General features: G+C 38.3%; 1 protein-coding gene and 1 long non-coding RNA gene across 7 annotated transcripts in view; one reads left to right on the top strand and one right to left on the bottom strand.

The window, feature by feature from the left end:
- Positions 1-19,865, top strand: part of RMND1 (required for meiotic nuclear division 1 homolog) — a 30,293-nt gene that overhangs the window by 697 nt on the left and 9,731 nt on the right. For all 6 annotated transcript variants that reach the window (XM_078383269.1, XM_020805955.3, XM_078383268.1 and 3 more), the window contains exons 2-8: positions 2,814-3,320; positions 6,423-6,531; positions 10,137-10,212; positions 10,783-10,822; positions 12,110-12,210; positions 13,971-14,077; positions 15,315-15,379. In XM_078383269.1, the coding sequence (XP_078239395.1) occupies positions 2,826-3,320; positions 6,423-6,531; positions 10,137-10,212; positions 10,783-10,822; positions 12,110-12,210; positions 13,971-14,077; positions 15,315-15,379 (993 nt within the window). In that variant the 5' untranslated portion in view covers positions 2,814-2,825. The remainder of the gene's footprint in view (positions 1-2,813; positions 3,321-6,422; positions 6,532-10,136; positions 10,213-10,782; positions 10,823-12,109; positions 12,211-13,970; positions 14,078-15,314; positions 15,380-19,865) is intronic.
- Positions 7,981-18,392, bottom strand: LOC140705932 (uncharacterized). The gene is made up of 2 exons (XR_012085561.2): positions 17,321-18,392; positions 7,981-8,298 (listed from the first exon to the last, which is right to left on the bottom strand). It is a non-coding gene; the product is annotated as an uncharacterized LOC140705932 (long non-coding RNA).

The following is a 19,865-nucleotide window of genomic DNA, read 5'->3' on the forward strand; positions in this document are numbered from 1 at the left end:
AACTCGACCTAGACCACTGGTGCTTTGCTGACTTGCAGGGTGGATGTGGTTTACCACAATTGAATTTTTTTTAAATGGAGTTTTTGATGATTTAAGTAAAATAAATTGATTTCTTATTTAAAGTGTGGTTTCAATCAATTTGATTTTTAAAGCAATCGTTGGTTTTTATCCATTCTGCTGACTTGATTTCCTTGCACTAATTCTCTACACAAGAGATATTTTGGAATTTGACCATCAGCTATTCTCATGACCTGCCCAAGCCAACGTAGACGTCACTGTTTCAGTAATGCATACATGCTAAAAATTCCAGCTCGTTCTAGGACTACTCTACAGTATTTGGAATTTTGTCCTGCCAAAAATGCATCGGAGGCAATGCATATGGAAAGTGCTCAGCTTCCTCTCCTGCCTTGCACAGAGTCCAGGACTCCCTGCAGTACAGGAGTGTGCTCAGGACGCAGGATCTGTAGACCTGGATCTTGGTATATGCCGTCTTATTGAGCCATACTCTCTTTGTGAGTCTAGAGAACATGTTAGCTGCTTTGCCAATGCATTTATCCAGTTTGACATCTAGGGAGAGATCTTTGAGCCAAGGTACACAAAGTCATGAACAACCTCCAGTTCTTGCGTGGAGATGGTAATAGAGGGAGGTGAGTCCACACCCTTGCCCATGACTTTTGTTTTCTTCAGGCCGATTGTTATTCCAAAGTCTTGGCAGGCTTTGATAAAACGATTCATGAGTTGTTGGAGGTCTTCAGCAGAGCGGGCAACAATGGCTGTATCATCGACGAACAGGAAGTCCCGCATGCATTTCAGCAGGACTTTGTTCTTTGTTCTCAATCTAGAGAGATTAAAGAGCTTTCCATCTGATCTAGTCCAGAGATAGACACCTTCTGTTGCAGTTTCAAATGTGTGCTTCAGCATGACAGCAAAAAAGATCAGAAAAAGGGTTGGTGTGAGGACACTGCCCTGTTTTATTCCACTTCGGATGTCAAAGGGATCTGATGTGATTTTAAAAAAACAACCACAGAGACAAAGCCAACATATGAAAATAAAAGAAAACAACGAGGGCCTAAATTTGCCAGGGAATAAAACAAGAGTAGAAATTACCAACATAGAAGAACAAAAAAAATCTTAACTTTGCTATTGAAAGAAAACTGATTATATCAGATCAGTTTTCTTAGAATGAGCATTCCGCAAATGGAAACCACAACCAAGAAGGCCTGTCCTCTGCAGTAGTTACCCTGTGAGTTTCAGGACTGGGGAGCGGCATTCAGACAAGGCCCTCCACAAATGACCTTAGGCATAGATTATTATATTTGGAAGATTATGAGCCTTATAGCCATATATGAGTATCTTGCTGAGCATTTTATGCACCGTTTTGAAATAAAGTATTCACATTCTAAAGCTTCAGATTTTTCTAATTTTGTAGAAAAACAATAAAGGGCCAGGTGTTTGTTTCTGAATGTTTTCATCTCCCAGTGGTAGTTTTATATCTCCACTTCATTCTTATACCATGTTTGTTCTTATGTAAGCAGAAAAAAAAGGTTTTTCTAAGGAATACTGGGGTAACATTATAAACATACCATTAAATGGGAAGTTGTCAAAAGGTAAATCTTCCCCATGTTCTTTAAAAGATTTCATTTTCATATTGATGAAATGCATTGATCACTCTGGTCAAAGTGAGGAACAGTCTTAAATTTCATTATGTTCAAAGAGCATAAGAAAACTAAAACAATATCTTAAGCTTGTAAATCAGAGGTAGGCAGGTTCTGGAGATCCAGGAATGTATGTACTTTGACCTAGGGGTCACATAGTGGCCTTTGTGAACCTCACAGAGTAAAAAAAATCTCAGAGATCATCAAATCGTTTGTACTGTCAGGAGTCAATACAGTCTCCTTGCCTGTTTTGACTCCATCTCCACTGTAGTATGTTATTGACTGACATTTCCACAGTATCTGAAAGTATGTGCTTTCAAAGATAGAGGTAATGAGAACACAAAGTTGTAGAGGAGTGAGAGCTAGGGTTGCCATTCCTAAGAAGTGAGCATCACTTGAGGAAACTTTTGAAAGCAGTTGTGAAGATCTTAATTGGGCTTCCAGGAATCTCCAGCATTATATCATGTCAGAAGAACCAAAAGATCCAGGTTTGGAATAATTATCAGAGTTGGAAAACAATGCTGACCAGTACTGTTACTTTTCATCTCCATTTATTGCTGTAAACAAGTATTATTTTTTTTAAATGCAGTACATAGCTTGAACACTGCAGAATGTTCTGATAATGTCCACTAGACTGGGTACTTTGGGAGATAGAAAGGTTAAACTAAATAGTCTGTTTTTTAGAAGTCTATAGCACTAATAATGCTAAGACCCAGTCCATGAATTGTTATATTCTATTTACAGAACAGTTTTAAGAAAGATCATACGGATTTGTTTTCTCATAATAAATAATTAGAATGTATATTCATAATTCCATAATGAAATCTTTGAGGTATCACACATTTTAAATTAAAATTACCATCATAGTTGTTTTTAAAATTGCTTTTTTATCCACTATGAAAAAAGGGACTTTTCTGTTTTAGAAGTGTACAAACCATTTAATTCTGCATGCACATTCTGATTTAACCCTGTGTTTTGTCATTATATTTGCTGGGGTGAATAAAACAGATTTGTTTTTGCTGCCTTTTTTGCTGTCTTTTTTTTTTCTTGAAGATGAGCATACAAATGCAAAAATGAAGCTTATTAATGTGATAGATGTGTAGTCAATGATAAAGTTTCACTTTTAGAAAACTAATTTCCTGTGCATTTCTTGTTCAGGTCTGTGAAAAGATGGCAACTAAACTACTGAGATTCCTGGCTAGATCTTCACATACAATAGGACCGTGTCGCTGCTTTCGTAAATATGCTCATCTAACATCAAGCACTATTCTTCAAGCTATGTCAAGCAGTTTTCTACCAGGAGGAAGATACATCAATCTGTACATTCCAGAGGCTGCAGCTTCTTGCTTAAATGGTGTCCATGTACAAGACAAGAATTGGTGGCGACTAAAGGTTGATGATACTACTGCATCAAAGGCTATGAATTGTTTACATATGAATGTTTGCCTTCCATTCAAGGAAAACTGTGTCCTGAAAGATGCAAGTTACAGGCACAGTTCAAGATGTCTAAGAAATTTTACTGTTGTAACAAACAGATATTATTCAATTTTATCAACTAGTACAGTTGTGGCAAGTAAAGATATTGTTCCAGGCAAAAAGTCACTAAAGGCATCTCGGACCAAACAGCCATCTAGAGCTAATTTACCACTGCCATCTGAAAGTGAGGTAAAGTATGAAATCTCTGGATTCTGTCATTTGGGTCCCTTTTTGGAGAGAAAGGCGGACTATTAAAAATAACAGCAACAACCACAATAATTTGAAAGGATCTCAGAAATCAGAATAATATTTAATAATATGTAATATGCAGGGTGGGGTACCCCATGTGAGCACAAGCCCTTTTCTGACCTGGGTCCCCAATTCATCATTTTGCTTTTCTTATGTGGCTTTGAAATGCATGTCTTGCCAGCTTGGGACATCAGAAATGGAGGAGGAATGCAAGAAAAGATAATATGTTTTCTTTTACTGAGTTCCTCCCTTCCTCCCTCCCCCCCTTGTATCTACTTCCATCTTCATTCCTGGCTTGTTAGTAGATCAAGTGGGAGAGGACCAGATATTTTTCATTACTTGATATGAGCATTTTTAGTAAAATGCTGTTGAATTTCCATTTTGATAGAGTTCAGCTATTGTGATTGAACTTGAGAACCAACATGTCATTTGGCAAATGGATTGCTGATGAAATGGACAAGCTAGTTTAATTCCTAGCAGGTATGCAGTAACAAGTCAGTTTGTGATGAGCCTTGTGGTGCAGTGGTTAAACTGCTATACTGCAGCCAAAACTGTGCTCACAACCTGGGGTTCAATCCCAGGTAGGCGGCTCAAGGTTGACTCAGCCTTCTATCCTTCCAAGGTCAGTAAAATGAGTACTCAGCTCACGGGGGGGGGGGGGGAGGGAATGTGTAGCCTGCATAATGAACTTGTAAACCACTCAGAGAGTGCTTTAAGCACTATGGGGCGGTGTATAAGCAGCACACTATTTTGTAATAGAACTTGGTGGGTGCATCTTTACTTCCATTTCCTTTGGAATGGCAATAATGATGTGCCTAGTAGTCTCTGATAGTTAATAGAAATAATGGCTTGCATGTTGGATATGTAATATTCACTCAGCTCCAAAGTGCAGTGAAATAATTTTCCTACAACTAAAAGATTATGTTTGGGGAAAGACCCAGATCTTACAGCGGGCAGTTGTGATAATAGTTTCCATAGTATATAAGTGATTCTAGTGTAGTGTTGAAAGGGTAGTGGTGACTCAGGTTCAACTCACTCTTGGTCATGAATCTCATGAGTTGCCATAAAGCAATTTATTCTTTTTCACAAAAGAAGCTGAAAGCAGCTTGTGCTTTTATAGGCTTGTAATGTGAATGTAAAATCTACATTAACCGTGATGGGCATTTGTTTTATAAACCTTTCTCCTTTTAGTTTCTGAAGAAAAGCACTAAGCCTGTTTAAATTTCATATGTTAAAATGCCTTGACCTTGTAAATATATTGTAATATTGTAAGTTTATTGTAAGCATAACTGAATTAAATACTTTGTATACTGAAAAATCAGGCAAATAATTGATAAATTCTTAAAGTTGCCATACTGTTTTATAATAGTACAAGTGACAGTTGAGTGATAGTACGTGACAATGAGTATCAAAGAGAACTAATAGTAATAATACCTTCTGGCCATCAGTTTAATTCTGACTCATGGTGACCTTTTCCAGGGTTTTCTAAGTACAGAGTACTCAGAAGTAGTTTACCATTCCCTTCTTCTGGTGGTACTCTGGGCCTGTGCAGTTTCCCTAAAGCTACACAGAGTGGTTCTTCTGGGAGTCATAGTGAAGGATCAAACTATACCAGTGCCTCTATAGCTAGCAGTACAACTCGCTAGTACTAGTGCTGTAAAAAAATAATGAATATTTCTGTAGTCTGCAGTCTTTATTTCAGTCTTAGCTTATGGATATTACTGGGTCAAGGTTTTCTACATTGTAAGGAAAGTTTGGTTTTGAGACTAAGCCTGCCTATGTTTCAGGATTTTTATTATGTGTGTTCTATAATCTCATAATATGAATTGAATTATATGTGTCATTCTTTGTAGCAGTTTGCAGTTATATTGCTCCATGACACAATATAATAAAGAAATAATTTTGAGGACAGTGTTTTGGTAATGGGTAAATAAGGCAACATTTTAAGATCATTTTTGTGTTCCTAAATGCTGAGATCTCTCAAGTGCTGTTCATGATTCTGTCTGAGTTGCAGTAAGTGAGCATTTTCTGTGCTCATTGTATACTCGGAGGAATATGGTCCCAGCCTTGAACATCACTGTAAATTAAGTCAGTTTCTAAAAGGTCAGGATGCTATGATATCTAAGAAACATCTGGAAAAAAATACTTTTTTTGCAGGCAATGTTTTCTGTTACTGTACTTTTTTTTGCAGCTCAGAAATACAGGGCAGATTTTCAGACACACCAAAGGAGTAGGCTCCTTTCATTAAGAGCTGCCACATGGCAAAATTTCGTGCCAGAGATCACACTTACTCAGATTATGTGAAACAACATTCACAACGCGAAACAGCAGTTTTTGCTTTTCCCTGACTTATAGCTCCACCTGCTGGCTGTAAAAGTGCAGAGGCTGATTTTTTCCCTGACTATACAGTATAAAGATTAAGATTAGGCCTTGGCAAAAATCCATCTGCTATAAACATATACTACAAAACACCTTCGACTCTGCCAGAAATCAGCTCCAAACTCAGAAGAATGGTCAGGGCCATATACTTCTTGAATTGAAGCAAGGAAATGTGTTTTTTTTTTAAAAAAAAGTTGTTTTGGAACACATAACTGGGTCTCACTGAGGAAGGAAGAGAATAAATGGGAAAAAAACTTCAAGGGCAGTTAACTGGCTACATCTTCGGGTAGTTTGTGGATGTAGGAATGGAAAAGTTTCCAGATGCAGCCAAATCTTACTTGGGGATAGATCCCACTCAATCCGGTGGTGTGTGTATCCACCTAGGAATGTAAAAGAGCCACGCTGGATCTGCTGAAATGCTTATCTAGCCCAGCATTCTGTTTGTACCATAGAATCCACTTGCCTGTGGGATGTCCACCAGCTGAGAAAGGAGGCAACAGCAACCTCCCTCTCACATTCACTAGCAACTGACACTGAGAGTCATGCTGCCTCTGAAAGCCCTATTAGGGTCACTATTGGTCGGTTCTGACTTCGTGGCACAGAACACACACAGAGATGTCACTAGACCATTTTCTAATATTGAACCATGTTTCTTTGGCACAGGATCTGATGCAGTGCATAGCCTATGCAACAGCAGATGAGTATCATCTCGGTAGCCTTTGTCTTGATCTAACATCATCTGGATATGTTGAAATAACAACCCTGCCTAGAGGTACATCTCCAAACATTTTTTCTGTCTTCTGTTGGAAACAATTTACAGGTTAAATGTAAGGACTGAAGTACTGTGGTATTGCTATTTGTCATTTTCAACCGGTGCTGGTTTGGGATATGCTACTTCCTTGGAACAGTTATTACTGGAGACACGATGTTGCTTGAAGTATAATCAACTGTTCTTATGCAATGCAGCCGAGCCCTAGGTTGTACTTCAAAGGTGTACTTCCATACATAAGAGAAGTGAGATGAACATTGAACAACAGGAAGCAGACATATAAAACATTTCCTTATGAATCGTTCCCTGTAGTAATTCCTCTCAGTATCTTTTATATTAATCTTTTTGTGAAAATGTTAGCAGCAGCCATTCTAAATTAAATCTGTGGTGTGTCATGTATATCCCTAGATCACAACCATGGAATTAAAATGAGCTGTACGAGAAGCCTTCACTACACAGGGAAATTACACACCCAGAAGTTTTCAGGAAACATGATTCTAATGGTTTTTTTTAAAAAAACTGCAAGTAGGATTGAGAACACTTTGGGCTTTTGCTGCAATGCTGGATTTTGGCAGTGGTGCAGGATTGTAGCCTGGAGTGAGATCTGTGAGGATGAAATTGGTTCCAACCTCCTGAAGTTACCCACCCCAACATAAAAAATAACATTCCAAACAAACACTGTTTATAATTTTAATGTGTCCAAATCAGTCACTTCTTTGTCTTGTCTGCCCCCATCCTGTCTCCTCAGAAGATGCCTTCATGTTGGTTGGTTCTTGAATTCTTGAAGAGAGGCACTTGTTAGACTACTCTTGGTTGATTTGTTCTTATGGCTTTTTCCTTTTACCTTACGACTAATACACTTCTAACTACCTGCAGTCCCTTTTACCTTATACAAATCAGTACCTAATTCTGGAGATTTCATTGTTTGAAAGCAAATTTAATAAGCATGCAGCCATCCAGACTTGGTATAAGAAGGAATTGTTGGTTTATACTCACTTATTTTTCTTGCAGAGAGAGAGAGAGAGAGAGAGAGAGAGTTTTTGGCAGCTTCTTAGTTCAAGCATGCATATTTTTAGGAATGAAGCTAGATGTTTCATGGAAGTGGAAAAAATAGATTCCTAAAAATATCATACTATGTGCCTCAAGGGTTCCCAGTGTGGTGTAGTGGATAGAGTGATGGACTAGGACTCTGGAGAACAGTGTTTGAATCCCCATTCAGCCATGGAAACTGACTGGGGGAGTGAAGCTGGTAAAATGACTACTTAAATATCTCACTTACCTTAAAAACCCTATTTGGGTCACTGTAAGTTACTTGGCAGCACGTAACAACAAAGTGGAGAAATTTGTAGGATTAATTGTACTATAGCATGGTAAATGAAAAAGAACATAATCTAGAAGGGCAGTTTGCTGATGAGTATCGTCTACTAGATTTAAACAAGCAAATAGGATGTATTCATATTTATAAGGATGTTTTAATTTTCCCAGGCAATAGCCAAATGCAGTTTTTATTGACTTCACAGTTTTCAGTAAACGAGGCAGATTGAAAATGACAGTGTCTAACCTTAATACAGAATATGCAAGTTTCTTGATTGCACGCATGAGTGAAAAATGTGAAATTATAGTTCTGTTCCCTCTGAGGCCAAATTTAGACATTCATACATAGATGGAATACAGTTTTCACTAGGTTTTGTACTACTCTGGTATTACAATGTTGTTGTAGTGGTAGGTTTGCTTGACTTCCCCTTTGCTCAGGCTTCTAGGTTTGATCTCCTAGAGTGGGAGGAAAGGAAAAAATGAATTTAGTAAAGGGCACAGATGGAAAAAGCAATGAACAGAGAACCTGGGACAGAAGGAAAGCTAGAATCCACGGGGATTTGGAAGAAGCAGAAAATGGTGTCCACCTCTAGTTTGTAGATGGGTAGGAAACTACTTCCTATCTCATCTTTTTATGTGATATCTCCTTGCTAAATGCATTTGCAATAGTGTGGAAAGACGCCACACAATTTAATCTATGAATATGACTTTCTAGTTCCTGGATCTTAGCAGTTGATGCTGAAGAAGTGGAAGTGTTTCTATAAGTTTAGCTGTATTCCAGCTAATCATATAACAACTATTGCTGTTGGCACTACATGGTTGTGTATTGGACAGACTAGATTAAATGCAGATTCCTGCATATTAATGATGTATCATAACACAGACATTCTGTTTTTCAGGAGTCTCAATGACTCTTAGGGCAGCTTTCTGCAAAAACGTACTGCTAGTTATTACTTTATTCATACCTCTCTCTGTGGTTCTTAGATGCCTTTCCAGTATGTTGGCTCCAGTCCTGGTCCCTGACTTAGAGGCATCTGGTAAATACTTCTAGCCCTATTCATTTTTAACTGGTCCTTCTAAGGGGATTTGTTCAGTAGTGGGGACAGTAAGAAAAATAATAGATTAGTAAGATGTGTCCTGAGACACTGGAAGTTGTTAGACATGGCTCTCTCCATAAACTAACAAAGGGATAAAGCTAGCTGAATTGCTTGTGAAGCTGCTAGTGTATCAGTTTAGTTAAACTTAGACAAAAACCTCAGCAGGACTGCTAATAATAGGACCTTATTGAGATCATTTATGAGGTTGCTGTAAGTTGGAAGCCTTTGATGTCACACAGCACCTGAAATCCTGTTGCTTAGCATAGTAAATCATACTAGAGAAGGCTCATTGAATTTAGTGGGTCAGCTCTTCTGTAAGTTTCATTGTTTCAAATGAGCTTACTCTAGTTGTGATTTAACTGTGCAAAAGTAACTCACAACTAGAGTAGGTGCATTTGAATTAATGAAACTTAATAGAGAGGTTGACTCACCAAATTGCTGCTGATTCAGTGGGCCTACTGTAATGCAACTAACACAGTATGTTAAGCAATAGGATTTCAGCCAACAACAAAACAGAGCGTGGTAAAGACAGTTTGGAAAATGGTAGTTCAGCTAATACAATTGTACTGTGAGACTTATTAATCTTTGGGTCAAAACCAATGCATTATCTATCATTTATCTCAGTTGCTGAAAACTGTCATGAGTCCATTCATTTGTACTTTAGAAGAGGTGGAGCTTTTCTTCCATTTGTGTTGGAAGCAATCCAGTGTAAAGAGCTTATTCTGAAATAGCTTGATAGATGACCAGTAATATATTCTGCATTTCAAAAAATGTCACATGTAATATTCCTGACAATCTTTAAAAGTTTGTGAAACGAGCAGAATTATGAATGAAATCATTTGTGAAACCATTTGCAACCAGGGTATAGGTCACCAATTGCTTTTTATATTGCTTTATTTACCAGCTCTTTTAAAAAATAGAACTTGTTTTTCTGTAATTCTATGATGAAATGGGACATTATATTAAGTCACATACAGGGGCTGGACTTGATAATCCATAGGCCACGTCCACCTCTGCAGTTCTATGATGATGATGAAAATGCAGTAGAATTTTACAGATACTTATTTAGAGGTGAATTCAGTAGCACTTAGTGGGTTGTATAGTCTGGTAAATAAGCATAGCATGGAAATGAAATGTCTTGAGAACTCTTATTGTGTCTTAATTATGATTCATCTGCTTTAAAAAAAAATAAACTAGATGCGGCAAATGTTTTGGTAATTGGGACTGAACACGCTATGAAAAATTTTGATCCCGGAATGGTATTTTTCTTTAGGTAAGTAAAGTCCATCAATAATAGCCATGTGAACTAGTTTTTATTTTTAATTATGGTGTGGCTTAAGTGTTATATCTGTTAGGACTTTGAGTTTTGAGGGGGCCTATCCTTGTGTCATCTACCAGAATGTCTTTGTAAATGATACACTTGTATCATTTTGCATGTTGCAATATTGGTCTTATTCTTAGTTAGCTACAAAAGGCAGTGAAATTTCTGTATAATATCTTTCAATAAATCTGGTGAAAAAGAAGCTTTACTGTCACAAACCCTCTGCCTTAATGGCTTGTGGTATGCATACTTGCCTAGGAGTAGACCATAGTTAATACAGGAAGACTTGCTTCTGAGTAACCAAACAGAAAAAGAAAGGTACCTTCCAGTCTTTATTTTAGAAAATTTAAACCATTTAATATGTAAACTATTTGTTTCACTCTGAAGCTTTGTTATTTTGTCACTTTTAAGGCCAAATAACTAGGAAAATGAAAGAAGAGCCCTGCCTCCTAATGATTGCATGTTTCAAACATGAAGTGTAGAATTTGAGCCTAATATCCTCTTGCAATTCTGTTGATACAGGGAAGGATCTGTTGTGTTCTGGAATGTTAAAGAAGAAACGGTAGGTGGGAGGCAGGTTTTATGAGGTAAACTACACTAGTTGAAGGTGCAGGATTTAATAATAATAACCCAAACTGATTTACTAAACTTAAAAGTGTGTTGTACAAGAAGTCAAAGTGTGGTTCTATAATGGAAGAAACCATTGAAGGGTCCTGGGCAGGGTAGTGGAGGAAAAAAAGCTCTAACATGAATGGTTCTGAAAAGGGCAAGTATTCATCTGGCCTGGTGTCTTGCTAACATGAGCAGAAGAAATTATACTCACAATAGCTAGCAATCTTTTCTTTTTTTGATAAATTTATGTTGAACAACCATATCTGCAGAATTATGGGGTGATTGTTAATTTATATGATTTCCATGTTAGCACACAGAGTCAAAAACCCGGGATTCACTTAAGCATGGACACATCAAAATTTAACTACACTTGTATCATTTTGCATGCTGCAATATTGGTCTTATTCTTAGTTAGCTACAAAAGGCAGTGAAATTTCTGTGTAATATCTTTAAATAGATTCACATGCTCTGTGCTTTCAAACTAAGCAGTGCTCAGTGCTGTGGGTTATTGTTTGAAAGTAAAGAAATTGTTTAAAGCAGTGGTTCCCAAACTTGTGTCCCCATATGTTCTTGGATTAAAACTCTCCTTTACTACTAGTTGTGCTGGTCAGGATTTCTGGAAGTTGCATTCCAAGAACATCTTGGGACCCAAGGTTGGGAACCATTGGTTTGAATTGTAGGGTACGTCTTACAGTCAATGTAGAGATGAAAGATGATCTGGTCATGGCTATGTAGGAAGTACAGCCAGATTCTGGGGTGAAGTCATCTTTCTAGATACAAACACATCCTCTAGGTAATGTAAATGTCACATCAGAGGGCATTTGTAGGAGGAAATAGATGGGAAAAGATGCTTAACTTGACAGTTTTCTTTTGCAAATACTTTACCACACCCTTTCTCCTGCAATTTTTTCATCTAAAGTGTTTGCTTCAGTTTCAGAAAATTGATTGTGCGGGAGGAGGAGTTCCAGTTCTAAGAACACTTGTAGGTAGAAAGAAAGAGTTAGGAACAGATAACTATCTCTTGCTAGTTTTTCCTTGTAAATGTTATTCTTCCTGGCATTTGCATTGTGAGGGAAAGCTGGATGTTTTGAGCTCTGAATATTTCCTTTTGATATGTTATTCTACTCTTTTTGTACTCTTGCAAACAGACTGAAGGCAGCATGACAGGTAGTCTTGAGTTATCTGGTATGACCTCCTCATATTTGTCAGAAATTTTGATATATAGCATATTTCCTAGATGAAGAGCATAATGCGAGTCCTGGAAAAGCATGAGGTTCAGCCATATGAAATTTCTCTCATTCACTGGGAGAATGAAGAAATTAACTACAGGAGAGAAGGGTAAGTATTTTACTGTCATAAACTATGTAGAATCTACTTTCAACAGGCCAGGAAGTACTACAGCTTATTTCCTGAACATGTTAGTGAATATATGCCTTCTTTGCCAATCCATATGGACGTCTCACAACCTCCTAAATTCTAAACCACTTCCATGCTTGTTTTGCAAAATAAAATACTGCTGTTCCTAGCTTATATATAGGGAACTCATTCACATGCAAACCCCTCAAAAGAAATGTTGACCTGAATAGTGCTTGGTGTTTTTTTTTTCCCTTGGTTTTGGCAGGACCCGTAAAATATGATATTGGCATATTTACTTCTATAAAATATGTGGTTTTTCCAAACCAGCAATCTCCTGCTTGGTTCCATTTGTACCACTCCATTTTACATTTTATAATGGCCATTTTCTTACTGTTTAGCACCTCAAGAAATGTAGTAAATATTATTTTTATTTCAAATTAGTCACTGGTGAAAGAAAAATAAAGATGAAAATTCCTTGTAACAGTGAGTGGTATTTCATGTTCTTTAAATATATATGAGATGGGAACAAACTGCTGGTTCAGCAGTTTGTACTAGTTTGTCCTTTGGATGAACAGATGTTTGGTGCTTCCCAGCCCCACCACCTCCAGCAGGTGTCCATTGAGAGGCAACATCTAGGGGAGCCAGGGCACTGCCTCTGAGGTGGGATTGCAAACTGCCCATCTCTTATATATATATAAGAGGATGTAAGCACTAAAAATAGGCAAGTAGGTAAGCATTAAGGGGGACTCGAAGAGGACAGATGTCCATGCACAGTTGTACACACCTATTAGATAAAGTGTATAAAGAATAGTGTAAGGCCAGCTTCTAGTTTACACTGAGAAGAATTTTAAATGACCCAAGGGATAGACATGGGTGCTGTTCCTACAAATCAAAGGAGATCCCCAAGATTTTACTGTAGGTGAATTTGAAACCAATGTGTCCATTCTGCCCGCTTAAAAAAAACTCCTGCTTTTTACAAGACAGTTCATAATTGGCGTAAAGCTTGAAAAAGGAGGGGGGGGGAGACTAAGTGACTCTGCTAATGCAAATTCTGAAGTAAATCCAGCTTACTGTCCCTGTATTACAGGTTGGAAGGGCTGTGACTTGCAGAAAGTAGCATAATATAGCCCTGCAGAATAGTGCGTACTGAATACAGCTGGTCAGGTTCAGAGTGGCTTAGATGTACAGTATTGTCCAGAGGCATTTACACCCATATGTTATGGGGTAGAGGGTGAAGTACTGAAGTGATGGGAGTATATTACAACATCTCTACGGTGTTGTCCCTTGTTTTTATGCCCCTGTTGTAGGTTGGGCTGGAAGGGCAGAATTGAAGCTAAACAAACTCATCCATTAGCAGGGGTAAGAACTGAACATATACAGTAGTAGAAGAGTTCCTGTTTCTTGGTCTTATTTGTATTTTAAAAACATGGTAATGGGCTGGCTATATGGTTTGTTCCTTCCTGATGTACTCTGCCCTAAGTACTACTGACACATGGTGGCTTAAGTGAAATAGCATGGATTACAGTAGCAAATTGTTGCTAGTTGAGGAGTCTATACAGTACTTGTATGTCTCATTGGACAACAGTCATGTGACAGTTCAACAAGAATATAAGTGTTGATTCTTTAATTAGCAGCAATTTGCAGTGATCTATACCATTTATCTTATGACTGCATACATAAGTAATAGGATTCTGACCTCTACTTGTCATGTGGATTTTGTTAAGACTCATTGTTCTTTACAGAGGATTATCAAAGCTTCATAGAGGAGAAATCACAATCAGTTCAGAACTAGATACTGATGAAGCCACTCTAGAAAAGTTTGCATTTTCAAATGCGCTTTGTCTTTCTGGTAAGCTATATACTGTATTAGACCTTTAAAGCAGAACTTTTTGGTGGGATTGCACTATTACTTGTGTTGTGTAGTAAGCACACTTGTCAAGATAATTTCCCCCAAAATATTATTTGAAATGGTTAGGAAACCTGTGGCCTGCCAGATGTTGAACTCTAATTCCCATCAGTCCTTGCCAGCAAGGTTGGAGATAAAGAGTGTAGTTCAACACCTGGAGGGTCACAGGTTCTTCATCCCAGGCTAAAATAAATCTTATGAATGTATACCATACAGTACTTTTGCAACCATATATTACTGTAGCAGAGACAAAAGCTGCTTCTCAACAGAGACAGTGAGAACTGAATCAGTGAGAAGTTACACTTGCAAAATACTCTGTATAAAACCTGTATTGCTACACTCTTTTTGAAAATTCAGTCCTGATCTCAGGTTCTTTTCTCTTGCACAAAAGGACCTCCCCCACCCCCATAAATTCATTGCAGCTGTTCAGGTTGTGCTATAAAAATACCATTTTTTTTAGTTCAGAGCTTTACAATTAAACAGTTTACCTGCAGGTAACCATGTTATCCTACATAATGTATCTGATCTAAAAGGGACAAGAGTACGGAGATTTGTGTTCAGATCATCTGATTGTCTTATGTTTTATACTGAATTGAGAAGATTGATAGTAATAGGAGCAACAAATATCTTTTTTTTTCATTATAAAATCTGTATTAACACTGGGGAATACAATTTAAACTAGAGAAATAGTGCAAGAGAAAAGTACATCTCCTTTATCTTATAACTGCAGTAAAAATCATATAACTGCTTCAAAATTGGATAACAGTCTTTTTCTAAAGACAGGACTTTAGGGCAAAACTTTATATTTTATGTACTCAGTGCTCACCAGAAACCAACTGGAGAAATTCGAGATCCAAATGATGTTGGAATATTAGTCCGAAGGGGGGGGGAGGGCTTTTAGTTTAGAGGGTTTTTGTTGTAGTTAATGATGATTTGATTTTTTTTATTTGTTCTGTAGTATTGTTAATTTTAAAAAATTGGATAACAGCAGCAACAACTGATGTATGTGAATGTATTTCCCTTACTATGTGGATATTTCTTTAAGAGTTACTTTCAAACACAACCAGCCTTAAGCTTGGAAAAAATCCATTATATAATAACATCTAACAATTTTATTTTGTGGTAACATGCAAATGAAGTAAACATGCATAATAAATTTTTGTGCTTTTTTCTGATGTAGTAAAACTGGCCATGTGGGAGGCATCAGTGGATAATTTTATAGAATCTATCCAGTCAATACCTGAGGTATTTGCTACTCTTTTCATTTATTCATTAAAAAGAAATAGAATAGGGTGACTTTGAAAGCTTTTCGATATAGAAACCTGAACAAGGGGAAGAATTGTTAAAGCAGAATGAAATTATAATTAGAAATTAAGATTTGTATGCCCAGTATCTGCTTCCAATCAAAATTTGTGTTTAAGATGGATGGAGCATCTTCAGCTTAATATCTAGTGACTTCATAGGTGCTTAACTAAATCTATAGAAAAGTTTCCTCAGCCTTTAAATCTGCTTTGGTGTTCTATGGAAAACTAACAGATCAATAATTTTAACTAAATTGGTACTACCTAATGCTAAACCGCAGAAGCCTATGCTGCTGGGTCAGAAGACCAGCTGTTGTAAGATTGAATCCACGTGACGGAGTGAGTTCCCGTCACTTTGTCCCAGCTCCTCACCAACCTAGCAGTTTGAAAGCATGCAAATGCGAGTAGATAAATTGGTACCACTATGGTGGGAAGGTAAAACAGCGTTCCCTCATCATGCTGGCCATGTGGCAACGGAAACTGTCTTCGGACAAGCGCTGGCTCTACGGCTTGAAAACGGGGATGAGCACCGCCCCGTAGAGTCGGACATGACTGGACTAAAAATGTCAAGGGGAACCTTTACCTTTACCTTACAAGATAGTATAGGCTTCTTGCCTTCCAAGCAGGAAAAATCCACTTGTTCGTGCCCTACTAATTAGAGTCCTGGGAGTGCACACTTTTAAGTTATAAAGAACTTTTTCAGATGTACCAAAAGAAGAAACAACAAAACCTGAAAAGGTGTTACATGCTCTATTAGATATTACTCTGTAAACAACATAAGATTTGTACAAAAACTGGTGGCCATAATCCAATTGCCAGTGTATACTTGCATAAGTGGAACGGCATAAGTAGTGATTGAAAATTGCCACTCATTATTGAGCTGCTGGCTGTGTATCTGGGACTATGCGAAATTATGTGGTAGTATGCTTCTTCAGGAACTCATACAGCACCTCATAAATAAGTAATGAATTACACTATTTCACTTAAATAAATGGAAATTGGCAGTTGAATTCTGGCCATTCTATGAAATGTTTTATTGGATAGAATAGTACTCTCTTTTTAACTTAAAATCGTAGGGAGAAATGTTGCTGTTCTGTTCTTTTTTATTTTTCTATTCAAATGGTGTAGTATGTATGCTAAATTATTCCTTTTTCTACTGACATAATCAATGTACTTTGCTTATTTGCTTCTTTCCATGTGCTGAAGAATTTAAACCAGTTCAGATTCTCTGCATCAAAAAGTAGCATATTAGCAGGTAGAAAACTAATGTCTGTGTTGAGGAAGGAAGCTACCCTCTTTCTCCAACAGTCCACAGAACTGCTTTGGTGGATCCTTCCAAACTGCAGAACTATGAGGGGGTGCTGATAAGTATTGAGCCTTTCCCAGAAAAAAATGAGCTAGGAAGCAGTAACTGCCACACTATTCTATATATGCCCCCAGGAAATCAATGCACTTGCGACATCTGTCCTGCAGCTTCTTAAGTCCCTGCAAATAAAATTCTTTCAACTGCTTGTGTAACCACTCATTTGCAGCATTAGTTGCCTCCAGAACACTCCCAAATCGTTACCTCTTTAGGTGTTTTTTGAGTTTGGGGAACAGATAATAGTCAGAAGGAGCCAGGTCGGGAGAATAGGGTGGATGGGGCATCACTTGAAAGCCTAAGGACGTCAGTTTTGCCATTGTTTCACCTGCAGTGTGTGACAAGGCGTTGTCATGCAACAAGATGACACCTTTGGAGAGCTTTCCTTGATGTTTTGTCTCAACTTCATCAATAGAGCACAGTAATATTTTGCATTGATGGTTGAACCCTGTTGGAGGTACTCCACCAGCAGAACTCCCTTTCTTATTAAAAAAAAACCCTGTTGCCATTTGCTTCTGCACTGACCTTCACACTCGGAAGTTCTTTGGCGTGCGGGAACCACTGTGCCTCCATTCCTTAGACTGTTCCTTTGTCTCAGGATCATAACAGTAGATCCATGTCTCATCACCAGTGTGGCGGACAGCCCATATGTCACTCCTGTCAGTCATCTTAGAGCTCTAGTACAGGAGCCTATGACAGGACAAGAGGGGCGGAGTCAAGAAAACTGGGAGTGCCACAGAGGCAGTTAGAGTGTGACAGGGGGTCATTTAGGAAAAAGGTGGTGAAGCGTTTAGAGAGTTAGAGAGGAGCCTGTAAAGTGTTTAGACAAGATATTGGACAGTTGGTTAGTTAGAGAATATTAAAGAGTTAAAAGGAATTAGAAGAACATTGACAGTCAGAAAATATTGAGATTTTGATTAAAGTAAATGAGTACAAGCAAGCTTATAAGTAATCAAATCCATGTTTAATGAATGAATGATAATAGACCATCCATGATTTTTCTTCTGTGATTCACTTATTTATCCTTAAATAAATCTTGTTTTATTTGGCAGCAAGAGTGTGAGACTCATACTTGATATAGTGAGGATAATATCCTCTGGTAGCAGCGAAAAAGGGGTAAAGAACAAGTTGTTTCCAAAGGTGAACTTGTGTGAGAGGCAAAACACATAGGGGGTCACTGGGGGTGCGCCACAACCAGTTACCTGTTTGCCCAGGAAATCTGACTCATTTCTTGCAAAATGTTCCAAAACAGCCACAAATGGCTCCACACGTTTCCTCTTTTGTTCGGTTGTCAAAAGTTTGGGGATCCACTTTGCTGCCAGCTTTCTCATGTCCAAGTCGTTGTGGATAATGGCACCAACTCTCTCATGTGATATTTTCAGATACAGTGGTGCCTCGCACGAGTGCCTCACACAACGATAAATTCACACAACGATGGCTTTTCCTGAAAAATTTGCCGCCTCACACAACGATGTTTCCTATGAGGAATTTTCGCACAATGATGTCCCTTTTCGCTCCTGTAAAAGTACCTTAAACTGTTTGAAAAGTGTTTTAAATGCTTGCAGTCATTAGCCCACCTCCTGAAACCTACGCAAACTTAATTTGGTGTTGTTCTGAGTCTTTGTTAATTTTTGGTGATTTTTTGTTTTCTCCATTGAAAGCCATTGGACGGACCGTCCAATGGCTTTCAATGGAGAAAACAAAAAATCACCAAAAATTAACAAAGACTCAGAACAACACCAAATTAAGTTTGCATAGGGTTCAGGAGGTGGGCTATCGATGCCAAGCATTTAAAACAGGTTTCAAACAGTTTAAGGCACTTTTACAGGAGCGAAAAGGGACTTCGCAAACCCATTCAAATACATTGAGTCGGCTTCAATGCATTTCAATTGGGGAACCGCGTTTCCCTCAACGATGTTTCCTATGGGGATTTTCGCTTAAGGACGGCAATTCGTTCCAATTGGAATGGATTAACCGGTTTTCAATGCATTCCTATGGGAAATGGTGTTTCACAGAACGATGTTTCGCAGAACGTTTTTTTTTTTTTTTTTTTTGGAACCAATTAACATTGTTGTGCGAGGCACCACTGTATATAACAATACTTTTGGCTGATATTCTGCAGTCCTCCATGATCATGTCATGGATGGCTTTTGCATTTGCAGGCACAGAGACAGAAACAGGTCTTCCATTGGGTTTCTCATTTTCAGCACTGAAATGACCAGTTTTAAAATTGACAACCCAATGTTTGACTGTTGCATATGAAGGGCCACTGTCACCCATAGTTTGTGACATTTCATCATGGATCTGCTTTGCACCTTTCCCTTGAAGAAACAGGAACTTGAGTATGGTCTTATGCTCTTCCACATTGAACTTTTCTGGACGTGCCACCATGTTCACTTTGGACCAGAAAATGAAAGTTAAGTTAAAATCATAGGTAGTTGATTTTTGCACCACTGAATACAGACAGGTTGGCCAGTACACCCTGCAATTTATAGCTTCCTAGCACAATTCTTTCTGGGAAAAGCTCAATACTTATCAGCACCCCCTAGTATTTGTTACAAAGTGATGCACTGTATTTTAAGAATACAGTGCATCACTTAATATTTAGACATAATAATATTTATGTAGTGCTTTTAAAGTGTGTGCATTCTCTCTTGTATTCATAACAATGCAATATAGGCCCAATATAGGCCCACGAGGGACGTGGTGGCGCTGCGGGCTAAACTGCAGAAGCCTGTGCTGCAGGGTCAGAAGACCAGCAGTCGTAAGATCAAATCCACGCGACGGAGTGAGTGCCCATCGCTTGTCCCAGCTCCCGCCAACCTAGCGGTTCGAAAGCATGCAAATGCAAGTAGATAAATAGGGACCACCTTGGTGGGAAGGTAACAGTGTTCCGTGTCTAAGTCGCACTGGCCATGTGACCACGGAAGATTGTCTTCGGACAAAACGCTGGCTCTATGGCTTGGAAATGGGGATGAGCACCACCCCCTAGAGTCGAACACGACTGGACAAAAATTGTCAAGGGGAACCTTTACCTTTACCTTAAAAAATCTAGCTGCCTTTCCCTAAG

The sequence above is a fragment of the Pogona vitticeps genome, chromosome 1, assembly GCF_051106095.1.
Source record: "Pogona vitticeps strain Pit_001003342236 chromosome 1, PviZW2.1, whole genome shotgun sequence".
NCBI lineage: Eukaryota > Metazoa > Chordata > Lepidosauria > Squamata > Agamidae > Pogona > Pogona vitticeps.